This window comes from Bos javanicus, chromosome 19 (genome assembly GCF_032452875.1).
Source record: "Bos javanicus breed banteng chromosome 19, ARS-OSU_banteng_1.0, whole genome shotgun sequence".
In the NCBI taxonomy this organism is placed as follows: Eukaryota; Metazoa; Chordata; class Mammalia; order Artiodactyla; family Bovidae; genus Bos; species Bos javanicus.
The window spans coordinates 38,430,402-38,450,439 of record NC_083886.1 but is presented as its reverse complement, the minus strand read 5'-3'; the positions used below and the strand labels follow the sequence as shown (position 1 = coordinate 38,450,439).

At 56.3% G+C, this 20,038-nt stretch overlaps 1 protein-coding gene across 1 annotated transcript; it reads left to right on the top strand.

Annotated features, from left to right (window-relative positions):
• Positions 1–7,633: 7,633 nt before the first annotated feature.
• Positions 7,634–11,777, top strand: NXPH3 (neurexophilin 3). The gene is made up of 2 exons (XM_061391440.1): positions 7,634–7,716; positions 10,104–11,777. Exons 1-2 carry the CDS (start codon positions 7,663–7,665, stop codon positions 10,806–10,808), a joined length of 759 nt encoding a protein of 252 aa, XP_061247424.1. The 5' UTR covers positions 7,634–7,662; the 3' UTR covers positions 10,809–11,777.
• Positions 11,778–20,038: the final 8,261 nt, after the last annotated feature.

Genomic DNA, 20,038 nt, shown 5'->3' with positions numbered 1-20,038 from the left:
GGTAAGGCCGGCACCAAGATTCTATCGAGGTAGATGGTGGGGCCCTTCAAGGAAGAAGGAGCACAGGAGGCAAGACCATGGTCCAGGGTGTGAGGAGTATGACTCTGCATCCTTGGAGTTGGCAGTCTGTGAAATCCCACATCCAGAGTTGGCTGATTCAGGGCCTGACATTCAAGGGTGAGTAGGTTTTGCCTTTGGGCCGAGGTCAGTCCCCGCCCTCCAAGCCTGAAAGGCAGCAGACTCCCTAGTCAGGTGTGGGCGCTCAGGAAACACCTCCATGGTGTCCTTCCTGCTGCCTCTTCACAGCTGCACTGACCCTTCCTGGGAGTTGCCCGACCAAGGTCCCTTTCAGGCTGTGGCCAGTCCCAGACTCATCCCCCAGTGTACCACCCTACATTGAAATCTGGGAAGGGCTGGGGCACTGGAGGGAACAGTAATGACCCCAAACGGGGTGGAAAGAGAATACTATGGAAGTCTTCCTCCTGAATTCTCTGGGGTCTCATTGGGCTCCCACTCCAACCCTGACCCTTCCTGAGGGCCCCTGGACCACCCCTGCCCCATCTTTAATCAGATTAGGAATTGGAAGGTTTTGATCCCATCTCCCCAGCAGAAACCCAGGTCAGCGCTGCTCTGGGAACCCTTCACCTCTGGGATCACCCTGACAGTGTCTGCTCCCCATCTCAATGCCCCCCCAACACTGCCCGCCACTCCCCCTCACCCCCACCTAGGGGTGCCCAAGAGTTTAGATAGGAGTTCCTTAAATGGAAGGGAGGTCCCGGTAGTCCTTCCTTCCACCGCTAGGCGTCACCATCGGCCTGGAAATGGAAGGCGCAGCCAGGCCCTCTGGATGCCTGGTGGGCAGCGGGCCCCCGCTAGCTCTATGCGGGGTGCCAGGGACCCTGCAGGAAGGACGCCTCGACCTCCAGAGGGCTGCCATTGGGTGCTCTGGACCCAATGTCCGTCGGGGGTCCAGAGGGGCACGTGTCCCGGAATTCTGGCCGCTGTGACCTGGAGTGGAGACGAACTGGAGGGCCAGGGTGCGTGTGAGCGTTGGAACCTGGGGGCGCCCCGCCTTTCCGCCCACCCTGCGCCTCTTCCGTGAAAAGAAAGTGGGAATTGTTCACTTACGGATGTTATGCTGACCCTTTCACAAATAAAGAACTCGAGGCTCCCTTTCTGTGCCCAGGTGGACGACCCCTCTCCCTGACTCAGTCGCGACCATAACTACCCCCGAGCGGCCTCCCTGCAAAGCTCCTGATCCGACAGCGACGTGAACACCTGAGGTTGAATGAGTAACCGAATGCAAATATAAGGACAGGTGGCACTTACTGAGCACTTTCTATGTGCCAGACGCGGCTCCCAACAAACTCATACGTGCATACTGTTAACTATCCGCATGAAGAGGCTGGGCACAGAGAGGTGAAGGCATTTACCCAAGTCACAGTGGCAAATGCAGGATTGGGACCCAGGCAATCTGGTTCGAGAGCGCGATTGCTCAACAACGCCTCCGAGCCGGACAGGCCCTCCCTTGGCTTCAGGAGTTTCCACCAAGCGCTTGGGCGCCAGGCACTGGCGCGAGAGAGAGACAGAGAGAGCAGCACAGCGGGCCGGTGCGGCGTCATCTTCCTGGCGCGGCAAAGCGCCCCCAGGAGGTGCCCCAAGTGACCACCAGGCGGCGCGGTGACCCCACTTGCGTCCCACTCGACACGCCCGCGCGGTCTCCGCGTCCTCCCGGTGGGAGCTGGCGCTGACCACGGCGACCTGGGTCCAGCCGACAGGTGGAGAACAGCTGACCTGGTGCCAGGTGTGGGGTCCCTGCCAGGTGCCCTGCGGTCTAGCGGCCCAGGGCCTGTTTTCTTCCCCTTGCTTCTCACCTCCAAACATTCTGGTTTGTACCATGAAAGGAGCACAGGCAGACTCCTTATGTTCAAGCTTCACTGTTTACAAAGCTCTTTCCACCAGCTCAGTGCAGACAAAAGATCAAGGTACTATGTGCCCACTGGGAGCCAGATGTTCTCACCCTCGCAGTCCTCACCCGGAGAGAGGGGCAGTGCCAGCTCCCTAGGCAGGCAGTGCCAGCCCCCCTAGAAGACAAGATGTTCTCCCAAGATCACCCACACAGCCAGTCTCAGGGCCAGGCCCTAATCCAGGGATCCTGGACCTCACGTTCTTACCCTTTCCTCTCAAGAGAGCACACGTGGGTGGTGTACAGCCCTCCTGGGTGGAGAGTCCCATGAGAGGCAGGGGCACAGACAAAATGACCCCTCAAAGAGGCAGGCACAGTGTGGGATGTTAGTGGGCAGCTTCACTCCGGCCTCTGGGGCCGGGGTATTCCCGTCTGCTTCCTGGCTCCCCTGTTCCCGCTCTGTGGTCACTCCTCCCTGCCTGACTGGCCCCGGCAGCCCGCTGTGTACCCTCACTGTCTGGGAGTCCCTCACATTCTCACTTCTGATAACTCTCGAGGTTTGCACACCTCCCAGTCTGGACCTTCCAGTGGGACCTTCGCCCTGCACTCAGCTCTTCACTGCGCCAGAGCACCTGAAGCACTTACCACCACCTGTCCAGGGCAGGGCACTGCATCCTCCCGCAAACCTGCCCTTCATTCTGTGTCCCTGGGCTAGAAAACTGGGGGCATCTCTGACTCCTCAACCACTGTCCTAGAGCCCAACTCCTCTTCATCCCACTACTTCAGTGTCTTTCAGGACCACCCCCTCCTCTCCACCCCCAAGGGATCTGCCCTAACTCAGGCCACCGCACCTCCTAGCTCCTAGCATCATCCACTCTCTTAAATCTCCTGCCGGCAGAGTGATCTTTCTAGTGATCATTCTAAAGTGCAAGTCTGCTCCGGTTTAAAACTTGTAAATTAGAAGTTTGTAATACAAAACATCTTAATCATAGGACAAAACCCAAACCTTTCACCAGCCCTGTAAAGCCCTGGGCCCATCCAGGCCCTGCCCATCTCTCTGCCCCCTTCTCACTCCCCCTCCTTCGTTGCCTTCACCTCCTCCAAAGCACCAAACTCTTCCTAGGCTCTCAGTCTTAGCATGCGCTGTTCCCTCTGCCTGGAAGGCCCCTCCCTAGCTTGATAGCTGGTGAGGCCTCCTCACTCTTCCAATCCCAGCTGAAACCGCACATCTCACAGAGCTCCCCCTGACCAATTCCAGGGAAAGTGGGACCCCTCCTTAGTTCCTCTCTCACTCAGAACTGGCTGGTCTTCTTCCTTCACACCACTTGCCAACATCTCAGAGCTTGTGTCTTCATATGCTTAGGTATTTAATCTCTGTCTCTCCCAGAGCCCAAATTCTCCACTTGAAGGACTGCCATCTCCCAATCACAGCCGTACGTACCCCCACACCCAGCCCAGGACCCAACATAAAAGTAGACATCCGATAACTATTTGTGGAACAAATGAATCTTTCATCTTGTCCTCATCAGAACCCCATTCCCAGCCTTTCTTTCATCTCTGGCCTTTGCATGAGTTGCTTCCTCTGCCTGGAAGGTTCTTTCCTTCTCCCACCTCAGCTGATTCACATATCATAAGACTAGTTTCTCTAGGATTCGTCCTTGGCCCCCTCATTAGAATTAGGGTTTCCCTCTGGGCTCCCCTGGTTTCCTCTAATAGCAGTCTATCATAACACTCAAAAATTGCAAATTTCCAGGTAAACAGGAGAGATTGTTAGCAACAATGATCTACTCCCGCCTGCGACCTCTCCGCTCCAGCTGGCTCAAGGGCATCCATTCTCTGCCTTTCAAACCATCAGGAGCCCCATTTCCTATTCATTCAATAAGCACTGATCAGGCACCCCTGTGTTTTTTTCTTTACTGCAGCACTGGAGTGGCAGAGAGGAGAGGAGGGATACAGACAGGATTCTTCCAAAGGTGAGACTGAAGCAAGTGAAAGCATCAGAAGTGCTAAGCAAATGCCCAGCCAACCCACATCCAGGGTGCAAGTAGGCACCAAGGAGGCTGGGGGCCAGGGGGCAGGACTGGCACATTGAGTTCTGCCCTCTTCATTGAGCATCTGCTGTATGCAGGGTGTGATGGGTGAGAGGGTTAGGGATATGGAGAGGTGACCCTGAATGGCAGACACATCTGGGGTTACCTCCAGCACAGCTGTGCAGAGTTCACTGAATTTGTGGTCTGTCTTCCCATCCTGGAAGCAGCTGGAAGAAACAGTGTTGGGTCCACTTCCCAGAGGACCCTCTGACAAACCCTATAGTCTCTTTTATGACAGGCTGCTCTGTTCCTGTGAGCTGCTGCTCATTCCCTCTTTCTTGACATTCCCCACACACCAGTTTATCAAAGTCCAGAGGCCATTACCTGGGAAAGGGGCAAAAATGCATGGTCCTGAGCTCCCATCTGCAGACCTTGGAGTGGGACCTGGTATCTGCATGTGTACAGTTGCCTCAGCTTTGCACACTCATGTGAGAGCCCCATTGCTTCTGTTGCTTCTGGGATCAGCCCACAAACCCTCCTTGCGCCTGGCTGCCAGCTTCTGCCCTCTGCCCACCCCTTAAATCCATCCAAGCCCCTTGTTCTACTTGCACATCCACACTCCCAGTACCCCAGGATAGACTCTGTTCTGCCTTTGGTTGGCTAACAGCACCCAGACTTGACTTGACCAAAGCCAACCCCCATTCCCCTGGAACCAATCTGCCTCCCCACCGCTGGTAATGCCCACCTCAGAGAGCATCCTGCCTACTGCCCAAGGCAGAGACTTGGTTATCAGACTTGACTCCCTGTCTCCCTTCCTCCCTTATTTCAGCAACAACTCAATCCTGATCTGCCTCCCCAGCATGTTTCCAGTCTCCCCATCTCTCTCACCCCAGATTGCATTTATCCCCTAACTGGTTCCCTCCAGAGTGCTAGTCTTTCCTCTTTCCTGTGAATTCTCCAAAACGTTCTAAAATGCAAATCTGACTATAATTACCAGCACCCCCCCCTTAAAACCCTTCAAAGTGTTTTCAAGGTCCTAACCCCCTTGACCCACAGGAAAGACCTTGGGTCAGCTGGTCCCAGCTTCCTGCTCCAACTTCCTCCCCTCCCCTCTGAGCTCCAGTAACAGCAAACTGCTTCCGGTTCTAGCCTCCAGATCTTAGACCATTCATTCGTCCTTTGGCACCACCTCCTCCAGGAAGCCATCCCTCTCCCCCCACACCCACACGCTCCTTGGAGTATCCATACTGACTGCTGGAAGGATCTTTCTACTCACCACACTGAGTTATAATCATTGATTTTCATGTCTAAGTTCCATACTAGCCAGTGAGATCCTTGAGGGCAGGGATGGAGTTCCATTCATCTGTGTATCCCAACCCCTGGCCTGGTGCCTGGCACCAAGGACAGGCTTGGCCAATGGTTGATGGATGAATGCGGAGTGGAAACTTGAAGGAAGAGAGTCAGGAAGGACTGAGAGGGCAGTGAGGGCAAGCCTGGCAGGAGGCTCAGCCAGAGCAAATGTGTGGGCAGTAGAAAAGAGCTTCCCTTTATTGCACGCCATGACTGCCCGCCAGCCATCGTGCCTGTGCTCTGCTTGCACATTCTGTCTCATTCAGTTCTTGCAACAACAGATCAGGAAACTGGCTTCAGAGAACCAAAGCAACCTGCCCAAGGTCACACAGCCAGGCCCGGAATGGAATCCAGGACTGTCTGGCCTGAAAATCTGTGCTCTTTCTGCTGGGTCACACTGCTCTCCTGGGGATAGGACCTTCTGGAGATGGACAAGGAGTGGGCCCAGCTACGCCTCTGCCTGGCTGAGCGCCGGAACCAGCTGCCCACGCTCAGGCCGACAGCTTCTTCCTTCCAGCCGGACCAGAGGCTCAGAGGCCAGACAAAGATTTATCTGTTCCTTCTTCCCCTGGCTTTGGTGGGGTGGGGGGTGGTCTTTGATTAGACATGCACACCCCCTACCACCACCAGAGAAGGGCTGCTGTCTCCTGTACTGCCCAGGGTGCCTGGGGAATGCAGGGGGCCCCGTGACGCTGTCTGGGTTCTGCAGAATCTGTCTCCCTCATCGCACTTGGCCCAGGCTGATATTAAGATTCATCTGCATTCCCCATGCACCCGCCTGGCAGATGGTGGGGGAGGAGGCTGGGTGCGTGCTGGGGGCTGCAGCCAGAGACCAAGCTGGGCCTCGAGGGCCACAGCAGAGTGCCCACCCACCCTGCCCCATGGGCCGAGCCCAGGCTGGGGCCACTCCAAATGCTGGGGTACCTCCTCAGCCTCACAGCCTCTGAGAAGTGCTGGGTGCTGGGACTTGACCTTTGGTTTTTCTAAGGACTAAAGGGGCCCTGCAATTCCAGGAAGACAACGTGGAGATGTGGGGCAATGGGGGATGGGCCCCACTCTGCAATCTCGAATGAGGGTCTTTTTCTTCCTTCTTGCCCTGGAGGTTTGCAGAAACCTGAGACAGAGACCCTGCTGGCATAGGAGCCCCACATCCCAGCCTGTGACTCCCTGGATCACAGGAAGGACAGAGTGAAGAATGGAGGTACAGCCTCCAGGGGACTTGCTCACCTCACGTCTCAGCTTCTCAGGAGGCTTACCCCTGACCACAGCCCCAGATATCCAGCCTGGCCCCTAGCTGCCTTTTCATCCCAAGACTCCAGTCAAGTTTCCTGTCGCAGCGACTGGACTGAGAGGTACTGGGGGGAGGTGGGGAGGGTTATCCCAGCCCCTCTGAGTAAAGCAGAAGAGGATAGGAATTGATATTATAACCAAAGGAGTACAGGCTAGACACCCAGAAGAACTTCCCCCAGCACAAAAGCAAGTCCTGCAGACAGAAGTGGACTTTGGGCTGTGGAGTCAGGTTACAATAAGGAAGACCTTCTTTTCTGGCTCTCTTGTAATGGGGTTTGGGAAAAATAATCTTTTCAAATTCCAGGTCTCTTGGGGTTCAGGGCAGGGCAGCAGATTCTCAGTGCTCCTTACCAGGAACAGGGGCCCTGCTCAGGGTTGGAATTAGTAGGGTCCCTATCCCCGAGGTCACCACCCTGCCTCGCGGAGTAAACTCCGCCCCCAAATCCTGCCCCCTGCGTCCTAAATCCCCGGGTTGCGGGCCGGCAGGGGAGGAGTTAACTCCGGAGGTACCGGCTGGGCTCACAGTACCTGCCGCCGCCGCCGCCGCCGGTGGTGGGAGGGACGAGGAAGCGGGAGCCGCCTGGGCGCCAGGAGCGCTCCAGTCTGGCGGGAGGCACCGCGGGTAGCGGCGGCGGGGCTTGGCGCGGCCAGGGGCGTCCGCCAGGGGGCGCGCCGCGACGGGGCGGGAGGGGCCATCTGGCCTGGGGAATTAGCTCTGGGGCGAGCGCGCGCGCGGGTCCCCAACACATCTGGGCGAGAGCGACGCCGCTGGAACCGAGGGGGCATATCTGGAGCCGCGGAGCCACCGCGCAGCTGGGGCCCTTCGAGGCGGTCGGGGCGCACATCTGGTCGCGGAGAGACGGGGCCGCGCCGCGCGCAGCTGGACCAGGGGAGGGGGCGGCGACTGCACAGCTGGACCGAAGCGGGCGGGGTCGGTCCTGGGCGGCTGGCCGCGCGGAGGGCCGCCAGGGGCCGGGGGACTGGAGCATGGGACGGCGCGCCTGAAAGAGCGAGCAGGGGTGAGGAAGGGCCTGGGACCCTGAAGGGAACAGACGCGAGGAAGGGGCACGAGAGCAAAGGAGGAAGATGCAACTGACTCGCTGCTGCTTCGTGTTCCTAGTGCAGGGCAGCCTCTATCTGGTGAGTGATCCGCGGGGAGCGGCGCGGAGGGGCGGGGGCCGGGAGGACTGGGGGAGAGCGCGGGAAGCTTCCGAGCCCGAAAACTTTCTCCCTTCCCCCCAGCATCCCGGGGATGGAGGAGAAGCCTCGAGGCTGGGGGAGAGGGCGGGTCCGAGGCCGGAGACTGTACGGGAAGGGTTAATAGGGGCGGGGAGAGGGTGCTGGGCTGGCCCACCCTCTCGGCCGCTGGTGGCGGGAGGTGCGACGGGCACGAGGGAAAATGCCCGCAGACGTCGCCAAGGGTCACTCGACCTCTTCCCGGGCCCCGGGCCGTGCGGAAGGGTGGTGGAGGGTGGCTGTGGAGCTGATGACCTGCCAGGGTAGAGGGTATGGGCTCTTCCGTGACCTCGGGGACGCGGAGGGACCCGGAGGGCCCCGCGTTCTGGGGCCCCCAGCGCACTAGCTGGCCCAGGCGGGGGGTGGCCCCCGCGTCCCTCGCTCCCGCCTTCCCTCCCGCTCCCTCCCTCCTCGCCTGTTGTTTTCCTCTCCTCTCCCGGCTGCGCGCAGCCCGAGCCCCACAGGACCAGGGCAGGCGGCTCCCGCCCCGGGCGCTCGCGGCAGCTGAGCGGAGCGCCCGAAGCCCGCTCCCCGTGCGCTCGCTCGCGCCTTCCTGGCGGCCCAGGACGCGGGGAATCCACACCAGACCCCAGCTCAGGGCGCGAATCCCCTCCGACCGACCGCCACCTACCAATCCTGTCGTGGAGAAGCCTCAGACCCACATCTGGGTGTTCTCAAAACAATAATCCCCTTTGCCATTGTGTGGAAGAACCCTTCCCTTGTCACATCTTCCCCTAGGGCCCTTCTCTTCATCCTCCAGCCGTTTAGCTGTGACCCCCCCCCCCCCCCGCCCCCTCAGGGTTAAGTACACGCGCACGTCTTCTGCCTTGACCCCAGCCCCGCGGCCCTCCCCTCCTGCTGTCCCTCTGCCCCACCCTTGGGTCCTGGCAGGCAGGGACACCGCGCACAGCCACAGACATGACCAGGGCCAGAACAGGGGACATGAAGACCCCGAACCCCTTTGTAGCCGTGCGTATGACAGCCTCAGGCATTCCACATCCTATCCCAGCTCCCAGCAAATCCAGATGCTGCCCAGCTGTGAGCTGGTACACCTGGTGCTGGTTATGAGACACAGAGGGCCTTTCTTGAAAAGCTGAGCATACCCACGCCAGGCAGCTGTCCTCAGGGAACCTGGTCCATTCCCCGGTGCCCTTCTGAGCTGTCCTGTGTTTGAGCTTGTCAGGCTGTCCTGCTGGCCCTCCCCACAGCTCCTTCAAGAAGCCTCCCCAGATGTTGCCTGTCAGTAGAGTGGATGCAGCAGAGGCCAACTGAGCCTCCGCAGAGCTTTCCAGAGATCCCAGATGAGGGTAGGGTTTGGATAAAACTCCCGAAGAAGGACCCATCTGGTCCGAGAGCCTGGGAGTATGGTGGATCAGGAGGACTGACCCTGAAGGACTTAGTCTTCTAGTGATGTAAACTGTGAGTCAGGTGTCCCCATCTGTGAAATGGGAATAAGATCTCCTTCCTAGTATGTCGTATCCTGGCGTGTTATCATCAGTGGAGTTTGGTCATCCTGGTTATGGAACTCACCCAGGTCTCCCTCAAATCCTCCCATTAAAACCTAAACCGCATTTGTACTTGAGAGAGAACTTCACTGGGTTCTGTTTTCTTTTCCATCATCTGTTGGTTTTCTTTGCCTCTGAGGGTAGAAACTCTCCCAGTGTAGGAATGGTGTCTCATTCAACAGACTAGAAAGTTCCCAAAGGCAAGGGCTGTACCTCCCCTGTCAAACGAGGGGCTCTCTCAGCAGAGAGATAGAGCACCCCTACCTGACTTGGGGCTCTTTGAAGGCAGACAGTGTACCGCCCCCGTTAGCCTGGGAATATCACAGAGGCGGAGGCTGTATCTCTCCTAGACGACAACTGCTCTGTCAACAGAGGGGTGTACTTCTGCGGTCTGATGAAAGCTCTCCCGAGATCAGGAGCTGGGCCTCCCGCATCAGACTTGGAGCTCTCTTAAGAGTAGAAGCTGTGTACCTCTGCATCCTTGGTCCCTGGAGAGAATTCTCCACCATCCTTCCAGACTTTGAATAGTGGCCAGAGGCAGCACAGTGGCGAGAGGAGCTAGGGGTGACCTGAGTGTCAGAACATGAGATGGAACCATGACACAGGCCAGAATGCACACCCAACCCCCAGTGTAAGTGAGCGATGTGCCGGGGCCCCTCGGCCCCAAGTCAGAGTGGAAGGGAGGGGCAGAGAGATGGTGCTGGTGGTAGGGAGTGGTGGACCGGAATTCCTGAGTCCTCAGAAGGAAGACCCAGGTGCTCACTCTCCTCCCAACTCCCTCCGCAGGTCATCTGCGGCCAGGATGACGGTCCGCCAGGCTCAGAGGACCCTGAGCATGATGACTCTGAGAGCCAGGCCCGGCCCCGGATGCCTCGAAAGCGGGGCCACATGTCCCCTAAATCCCGCCATATGGCCAACTCTACTCTCCTAGGACTGCTGGCTCCACCTGGGGAGGCATGGGGGGTCCTTGGGCAGCCCCCCAGTCGCCCAAACCACAGCCCCCCGCCATCAGCCAAAGTGAAGAAAATCTTTGGCTGGGGTGATTTCTACTCCAACATCAAGACGGTAGCCCTGAACCTGCTGGTCACGGGGAAGATCGTGGACCACGGCAACGGGACCTTCAGTGTCCACTTCCGACACAATGCCACAGGCCAGGGCAATATCTCCATCAGCCTTGTGCCCCCCAGTAAAGCTGTAGAGTTCCACCAGGAGCAGCAGATCTTCATTGAAGCCAAGGCTTCCAAAATCTTCAACTGCCGGATGGAGTGGGAGAAGGTGGAACGGGGCCGCCGGATTTCGCTCTGCACCCACGACCCAGCCAAGACCTGCTCCCGAGACCATGCTCAGAGCTCGGCCACCTGGAGCTGCTCCCAGCCCTTCAAAGTCGTCTGCGTCTACATCGCCTTCTACAGCACGGACTACAGGCTAGTCCAGAAGGTGTGCCCGGATCACAACTACCACAGCGATACTCCCTACTACCCCTCTGGGTGACCCTGGGCAGGCCACAAAGGGCAGGCCAGGGCTGGAAGGACAGGCCTGCCCACACAGGAAGCCATCTGTCTGGATACTGGGCAGGGAAGGGAAGGGGCCTCAGGCAGGGAGCTCCAGGGTGGAGAGGAGGAGAGGCCAAATGTGGCCAGAACCAGGTCTCAGGTGGTGGGGAAGGGGTCGTAGGTGCTGGCCCCAACCTGAGGCTGTGGAGCGAGCAGGACACAGGAGCACTGGCCGAGAAGTGGGTTCTCTGGGTGGCCTCACAGGGCTTCCCCACTGAGCGACAGAAAGATGCCAGGTCCAGGAAGCCCCTGGGGCAGACAGACCAATAGTTACTGAGAGGAGCCTGAAATCTTGGCTCCCTCCTTGCCATCCTGAGAAAGAAGAGCAATGAGGAGATTATTTCATCAATGTGGTCCGAGTGAGCAATGCAGGATGGTTGAGCTGGGGCGTCCTGGCAGCCAGCAGCAGGAACTCTCCAGCCCCACCCAGGGGGCAGCCCTGAGCCCTCATCCTGGACTATGGTCTGAGCTCGGCTTGAGGCGGAAGTGGTGACCCTTGGAGTCTTTGATGTTTTGGCAGAGAGGGAACCTGCTCCTAGCCAGGCCTCCCCTTTCCAAAATCGCTTCTCTTGCCATTCCTCCCCACCCCACCCTCGAGCTGAAGTACCCCTCTGTCCGTAAGACAAGGACGATTGCGATTCTCCCGGCACCAAGGCCACAGGTGGAAGCCACCCGTGAGCCACGTGTTCCTCCCCCGTCCTGCCCCTGCTGGCTCCTCTGGGAGTGACCTTATCCAGCAAGTGACCCTTCCACAGCCAGCCTCACCCATCAGCCCAGGGCCCGCCTGGATAAAGATGCTGCCTCCCTCGTGGCCCGCTCGGGGCTGGCGAGGCCACACTGTGGTGGGTGTGCTGGACCTGTCCCGTAGTGTCTGTCTGTGGGGGTGGGGGTGGGGGGTGGGGTTTGTGAAATCACCTGATGGTCAACTTGTGTGTGCAGACTCTCGTTCACCAAGCAGGGAATAAAGCTTTCCTGGATATCGGACTCTGAGTTGTTGGGAACAGGGGGTTGGGGGAGGGCCCCGGGTGCCCAGTGTCTGGCCGGCGTCTCTCAGATGACAGCAGGACATTTCCTGAGGCCGGAGCTGCGGGGCTCCAACAGCTGCTGGAGCTGATGCTCCAGGGCTTCCCTCCCCACCCCTGCCTAGCCCCGGAAGCTGGGCAGATGCTGGGTGGGCCTGGCATTTGCCAAGCACCTGGGAAGGAAGAACTAGCAGGCAGGTGGGCCACACAGGGTGGGTGATCCTGGTCACCTTCCCGGGTCGCCGTTTGGGTGGGCCCACTGGGGTACCAATGTTCTGTCAATATTTGCTCTGTGGCTTTGGGTAAGTCCACTGTCCTCTGGTTCTCTTCTCATTCTTTATAAAATGAGGAGCTTGCCCAGCCCAGAGGTTCTCAAATGTGGGTGGGCTTCTGAACCAAGAGGGTTGTTAAAGCACAGACTTCTGAGTTCTACCCCAGAGTCTAATTCAGCAGGTCTGGAGTGCAGCCTCAGGATTTGCCTTTCTAACGAGTAGCGAATGCCCAGGTAGACACTGATGCTTCCGGCCCAGGGACCACACTTTGAGGGCCGCACACATGTCCTCTGAGTCCCTTTCTGGCTCTGGCTCCCTGAGACGAGGAGACACTGCCAAGGCTCTATCCTAGTTGTGATTTCCAGTGGCTCCTCCTGCAGAAGTCTCCTGGGAAGGGTCCCATCAGAGAATCAGGGGTATTGGGTTTTCAGTCTAACACACTTGGGGAGGAACAGGCCGGGGTGGGGGGGGAAGGACAGTAGGGGCTTGGAAGCAGCCATCCCTGTGCTCCGGCCCACAGCAGGTCACCTCATCTGGGAGTCAGCTGGGCCCTTTGGGGCTCCATGAGGGGAAGGCAGGAGCCAAGATCGTGGTGCCCTCTCTGGAGGCCACTCGAGGTCTGCTCTCCTGGGAGGGCGGCATGCAGGCCTCCTGCATCCCTTGCGGCCAGGTCGCCAGAGTGAGGAGAGTCCTAGGGTGCTCTGGCCATCCCCAGCCTATCTCCCTTGCCCAGCAGCACACAGCACAGACTATGCCCTCACAGCACAGACAGAGCTCGTGGGGCCATAGAAGCCACGTTGCTGTCGCCCCAGGTTGTAGGAAGTGACCCAGGAAGGGCAAGTGACTGGAGCCCATGCTCCCATCCCAGCCTCTTCCCCACCCACCCGCCACACTGTGCTTCCCAGGGCATCTCTCCTCAGCAGAGATTTGAGAGCTCCTCCATGCCTCCCACTCCCTTCCCACCCTGGGGACAGGGGCCTGGCCTTGCCCTTGAGGGTCTGGGCTTGCTGGATTCTGCTGCATTGTCCCACCTGTGGATTCACAATGGACACCGACCCTGAGCAGCTCCCTCAGCCCTGTGGCTGTGCTGGGCTCCTTCCCCATCTAGCCTGGCTGAACTGTCAGCAGGGCCAGGGGCACTCTGACCCAACCCCTTCAGCTCCTCTCCTCCTGCGGAGAGCCAGATGCTGCCGACAGCTGGAGGGCTGGCCTGCCTGGCACACATTCCGCCTGCACAGGGGGTGGGTTCATTTTAATAACTTCATTTCATCCGTGCGCACACTCTGCTGCCTCATCCCTCCTTTTCCACCTTCCCAGTAACCAGCGGCTCCTCTCAGTTAAGATCTTGCTAACAAATTTCCTCCCGAATCATAATTCTTTTGAAATAGTCCTTGCGCCCTACTGATCTTGCTATCACCAGATACTTCTGCCCCCGCTCCCCCAATCCCCACAAAGGGTAGGACACTAAGCATCTGGCTATGAAGGTGCCAACCTTTGCCCCCTTGATGAGCAATGCCTAGGGCATCTGCCAAGGAGATGAGATGGACCTCCAGTTCCCAGCAAGTGCTTGGACCACTCATGCCATTCAAAACTCACAGGAGAGCAAACTCTTCAGGAACAAACCGGTCTCCTGTCCCAGAGAGAAGCTCCAGGTGCCTATCTTTGCCTACACCCTGCTGCCGCTGCCTGCTCTTCTTGCGGCCCTGCTCTCCAATCTGCTCAACTTGGCTGGGGAGCTGGCCAAAGGCAGGGGCCTTATCGCCTCCATTTGAGTGGAGCCTCTGGGACAAGCCCTCCAGACTGGGGGCTTTTTGGGGACATGACTTGTAAATCCCCACCAGCCTGGGGAGCCCCTGGGGCCAGGGTCTGTACCTCCCAGGTCAGACTGAAGAGCTTCTGACGCCAGGATTTGTGCCTCCCTCATCAGACTGGAGTCTCTCTGAGAGCAAGAAATGCAGTATCAATGCAGCAGGGAAAGCTTGTTCTTTTTTAAGTATTGGAACAGCTGGAGGTGGCCTCTGCCCTCATCCTGGTGCACATCTGGGCAAGCAACCCCTCCTGGGCCTCAGCATCCCCATCTCTAATGGGGTGAACCTTCCCAGTGGTCTGTGAAGCTAATAAGAGGGAATATATGTCAACTGGCAGTGATGGTGAGTCATCCTTTTGGTGAAGCTTAAGGCAAAAGCAAATGGGTGCCTGGGTCCCCCCTCCCTCCTCTCTCCACCCTTCCTCCTTACCCTCTTCCCAGGGATGAGCAAGCAGGAACTGAGTCACCCTCTTTCCCATCCTTGGCAGGAATGCTGGTGACCTTGCATATGGCAGACTTCTGTGGTGAGGCCCATTGCTCAGAGATGAATGAGGTGGTAGGTGGGTAGGGAATCTGGGGAAAGGTATGTTTGGGGGTGGAGTGACCAAGTTCTGGATTATCAAGGGGGTATGTGTAGGGGGTTGTGGGAGACACAGTGAACCAGTTGCTCTGTGCTGGGAAGTGATCCAATGTCAAGGTTGGGAATAGGAGAGAGAAATGTTACTTCCAAAGGCTCTGAGTCCTCTGGTACCACCAGGAAAACCAGGGGCTGGGTGATGGGTGAGGAGAGGGACCACTAGCCCCGCTAGTTGGAGCCAAGATTGGCTGCGGGCAGCACTTGCCCATTATACCAAAGTCCTGGAGAGGCAGCTGCCACAATTTCCAAGGCACAATGCCACAGGAGACTGGCACTCAGCTGGGCGCTTGGTTCTGGTTCCACAGGAGCCTGGTTTCCTGTTGGTCTGCCAAACTCAAGGCTGACCTGATAACAATCCAAGCCAAGGTGTCTCATTCAAAGCCTCCCAGTTCATCTCAGAGCCACTTGGCTAGATGGTCCCAAGGGAACAAACTAGCTCCTCCTGAACCACAGAGGCTACCAATGAACTGCCAACATGACAGTTGCAGAAAGATGTATCTGGACCCCACTTCTGAGTCTATAATTTGCTAGCTGGGTGCCCTGGACAAACGACACAATCTCCCAGAGCCTCCTTATGTGAATATCTAGGGGTCTACCTTCCTTGGAACATTGTTGGGAAGATTAAATGAGTTGCTCAACAAATGTTACTTTCTCCTGTTTGTTTCTGGATATGGGTTTGTGTTCACTTCAGGCTTACTCCTAGTGTGGAGATGTGAAAAGGTCCCAGGCTGGAGGTAGGAGACTTGGGTACCCATAATGCATGTGGCAGAGACCACTAATATCTATTTCCCCTGTCTACATATTAATAGTAATAGAATTCTCCATTTTTACCTGGGCAGTTGAAGGCCTGAAAAAACAACAACAACAACTTCATTTCACTGCCTCTCTTGCACCTAGATGTGGCCATGTGACTTAGATCTAGCACATGACATGTAAGCCAGTTATTTGGCAACTTCCAAAAATCTTAAGGCTTTGCCCCTTCTTCTTTATTTCATCCTGCTGCCTGGAATATATATGTGATTGCTGAAACTCTGTCATCTTAGACTAAGAGGGATAAGAGCCATACCCTAGAAGTGGCAGACCAATGAGCTGGAAGAAGATGCTGATTCCTGAAAATTTTGTGGAATAGAAATATCATATCAGGGGCTTCTCTAATGGCTCAGAGCTAGAGACTCTGCCCATCAATGCAGGAGACACAGGTTCGATCCCTGGTCCAGGAAGATCCCACATGCCACAGAGCAGAGCAACTAAGCTACTGAGCCTGTGCTCTAGAGCCCATGTGCTGCAACTGCTGAAGCCTGCGTGCCTAGAGCCCACTCACTGCAGCTAGAGAGGCGCCCCTGCTCACCACAACTAGAGAAAAGCCTGCACAGCAATGAAGATCCAGCGCAGCCAAATAAATAAATAATTTTTAAAAAGAAATATCATACCAGTCCTAGGCTTCTACCTTCAGACTTTTATGTAAGAGAAAAATCAACATTTTATCTTACTGGGTCTCCATTTCTAACAGTTAGGTCTAGCCCCACTTTATTCACTGGATGTGGTTGAGTGCTTCACTGCTAAGGATCTCGTCTGTAGAAATGAGAAAATGCTCACATATCTTCTCACCCTTCCAAGAGGTTTTATCAACACACGGACAAGAAGGAACTTGGGAAAGCTCTGGTATTCTGCCCCCTCTCTGGCATTGAGGGGCACAGCCACCATTTGGCGGGTGTAACAAGTTGCTGCCGCATTGCAGGGGGCCCCTGAGAAGCCCAGAAGGATCCTATATCCCTGTCTGAAAGGCCCCTCATCCCCAAATTTAGTCCCCATGCGTCTGAGTCCCTGTCCACATTCTGAGGTTGGTGATGTACAATCGTCATTAAGGGCCTGACTGGTCCCAGCCAGATGGGATCCTAATTTAATTAAAACCCTTTAATTACCTGCAACAACACAGCTCTGGAAGTCCAATACAGAAGGGGGCATGTAATGGGAGGGGGACTGTTGACAGAGTAGGGGCTGCCCTTACATCACTCTGGGGAGCTGGGCTTGTACAGCGCTTCTCCCACAAGGGTGGGCACAAACTGTATGAAGCAGCCTGTGCAGCCCATGCTTCTGGTGTGGTGAGTTGACTGCCAAGCGGGGAGTGAGGCAAACCAGGCCCTTGGGGACAGAGTACCAGGCTCCTGAACCCAAAACTGTCAATGTTGGTTTTGTGTTTATACTGAGACCAGCACAGGCTGTATAAGCTCAGGTTTGAGCTACCCGAACCAGTCTGGGTAGGAGCAGGTATGGTTCTAATTTCTCCTGAATTGGCCTGGCTTAAGAAACAGGGGCACTTCTGCTTCCACCCAGGAAAAGCAATGCCCCTGTGAACTCAAGAGGTATTATCCACCTGGGAAGGGAGATGAAAGGGGGTGACTTAGGTAGGCTGCAGAGGGACCATGTGGTTTCTTAGGGTCTAGCAAGGAGCCCCCTACCCCCAACTTGGTGCTGGCCCTCAACTGGCTTCTCCCTGTGAAAGCAGAAGGCACTGGCCCAGGCCAGGCTGGAGCCTGCCAAGCCTTGGCGGGGCAGACTCAGAAATCTAGACTCCGTGAGTTGGGCTATTTTTAAGCCTTGTGGATATAATACATTAATCCCTTCTGTTCTCCCTTAGTATTTATTCATTCAACAAATATTGTTTAATAAAGCCTCTGAAAGTTCCAGCTGGTCTCCACGGGGCCAGATCATCAGGGGAAGAGGCTTCAGTTCACACTTGAACCAGAGCCTTAAGGGACATATTCTACTGTGGTCAGTGTGATGTCAATGGCTAGGACTGAAGCAAGAAACCTCAAGAAGAGGAAAAAACTCAAGGAAAAAAGTAGGAGCCATGAGTCCCCACCACTCCATACCCAAATGTTCTCCTTTTGAAGCTGAAGCCAAGAGCACTGTCATCGAACTTGTTCCCCAGTACCCAGGCTCTGGCCTTCCCATCTTCCTCCTCCCGGCCAGCATCCAGCCTCAACGCTCCATTCCACCTTGCTTCCTCTGGTATCCCCTGGCATCCACGGTCCTCTCAAAAGAGCCTGCTTCTACCTTTGACTCAGGTTGAGTCTGGAGTGCTATGTAACTGCCAACTTGGGGACTGTCCCAGCAGGAAAGTAGGTGTTGCCCCAGATTAACGGGAAACTGGACACAGGAACTGTCGCTCCCCATCAGATTGGAGACTCGTGAGGGCAGGTGCTGTGTCCCTGTCCACCTGGCCTGGAGGCTCCCCAGAGGCATGAAGGCCTTCCTTTGAGGCATATCTGCTCAAAAGTGTCCTGCACACATCCTCTCCCTGGGAGGTCATCCCTGATGGGCCTCATTGGACGGTGCGCTGAGGCGTGATCACAACCTTTGCTCTGCCAGCTTGGGAGAGGAAGTGACAACGGGGGAACAAGCTGCCGCACTGTTCTCACTCCAGCAGCCTGGGTCCTCCTGGCTGGGGGAGAGGGGATGCAGGGAAGGTGAGGCAGCATGTCAGTGCTGGCACACCTCTCCTCCCACCTGTCCCGTTAGCGTGTGCTGTCTTTTCTAGAATGGTCTTCAGAGACCTGGGTTAGCTCCGGGGACTCAGTGAGGGGCATTGGGCGTCACAGGAAAAGCCAGGGTCTTTCATCTCTTAACCCAGTACCTGCTCTTTCCTGATACCAGGCTTCCTCACCCCTGATCCCCTTCGTGACTTGAGGAGTGGTCCCATCTGAGGAAGGATGGCCTGTCCAGCCCCAGAGAGACTGGGCTCGCCCACCTTGGGGTCAGAGCAAGGCCATTCCCTAGTCAGGATGTGATTGGCTTGGTTGCCATGTGACCTTGTTCAGGTCCCCTAAGCCCTCTGGGCCTGGATGGCAGTTCTTTCCCCCACCTGCTCACAAGGTTCCGTCAAGGAGCAGCTCTGGTGCAGTCGATCTGGTTTATGTAGGACTGTTGCCATCTGGCTGGGCTCACAGCCATGGGGGAGAGGGCTGATTTTTCATTCTGTCCAGGGAAGGCTGTGGAAGGCAGCACTTGAGCACACCAATGCTGGAACCAAGTTGCCTGGATTCAAGTCCTTGCTCTGCCACTTCCTAATTGTAGAATTTTGGCAAGTTATTGGACATCTTTGTGCCTCCTTTCCCTATCTGTAAAATTGGGGTGATCTTTACCTGTCAGAGGGCTGCTGTGAGCTGGAAGATGTAAAGCAGTTGAACTGTGTTTGGCACAGCTGCCCTGAGCACAGTCCTAGCCTGTAGCCCTTTTTGAGCCTGGCCAAGCCTGGGTACGAGGGAGGGAGAATGGCCATGGGCAGGAATGTGCAGGAAGAAAGATCCACAGGGAAGGTCAGAAGTCTGTTATGTCTACAAAAGATGACACATACAAAGGAATCTACTGATTCTGGTTGAGAAGCAGAGCTCTTGGTTGCGTTCCTACTGCTCCTTGTGCCCCCAATCCCACTTCCACACTCCAGAAGCGCCGAGGTATTTCCCCTGGGACTTTGATTGGTAGGCACAAGGCTTGGGGAATGCAGGTGGCCAAAGGGTCTTTATTTAGAAGCAGAGTTAAACTCCCAGAGCAGTCAGCCAAGCATGCTCCCAGGGCTGACGCAGCCTACAGTGTCCTCTCTTACCTTACTTTGCCCCACCCCATCTCATCTGTCTTTATCACCTCCACCCAGAGGACCAATTTCTCAGCAACTTGGATGGTCTCTGGTCCCTTGCTGGTACTCCTGGGAACTGGGTGTGTGAAATGTGCCCATTTCAGACTGTACCCCTGAGGGTGAGTCCCTGAGGACTGGGCCTGTGTGACCCGTTTCTTCCACACTTCGAGAAGGTCCAAGGGCATGGGGTAGACATGGGGCCTGGCAGTAAATCTTGTGACTCACTGATAGCTCTGAACTCTATCATGGGAGTCTTTCACAGGAACAGAGAGAAGGAGAAGGGAAGACACAGGTCAAGAGGCAGCTGAAACCCTGCCCTGTGGCATCTGCAATAAATAAGGAGGATGCTGTTTGGGGAAATCAGGGGTAGGTGGAGGATACTAGAGTGTGGAAAGGTATATAAATGCCCCATTTACCAGTCTTGGCAGCTCCCAGGTCAGGGGTAGGAGGGAGCCTGCTCTGCTCAGTCAAGCTCTGCCATCTGCTGCATCTCAGCGGAGATCAGCACTGGAGGGCTCGTTGTAGGCAGAGTTTCTTTTTTTTTTTAATGCGACAGGATCAGGCTCAAGATGTCACTCTAGTGAGTGGTACTGGAGACAGGGGAGAGAAATGTCTAGGAAAACAGGGGAGAAATAATAGAAGCTTCCATGCTCCAGGAGGAGGGAAGGTCAGAGAGCAGAAAAGGAAGGAAAAAAGAAAAGAAGCCAAAATGGAAAATTGTGTTTAAAAAAAAAAGCAGGATTGGATTAGCAGGTATGCATCATCCGTCACTCCCTGGGCCCTCACGAGGCAGT

Bases quoted from the DNA above. Each gene is read 5' to 3' on its own strand.
- NXPH3 (XM_061391440.1), top strand. From the start codon at position 7,663: ATGCAACTGACTCGCTGCTGCTTCGTGTTCCTAGTGCAGGGCAGCCTC. The intron at 7,717-10,103 runs GTGAGTGATCCG...CTCCCTCCGCAG, and splicing joins TGCAGGGCAGCCTCTATCTG to GTCATCTGCGGCCAGGATGA.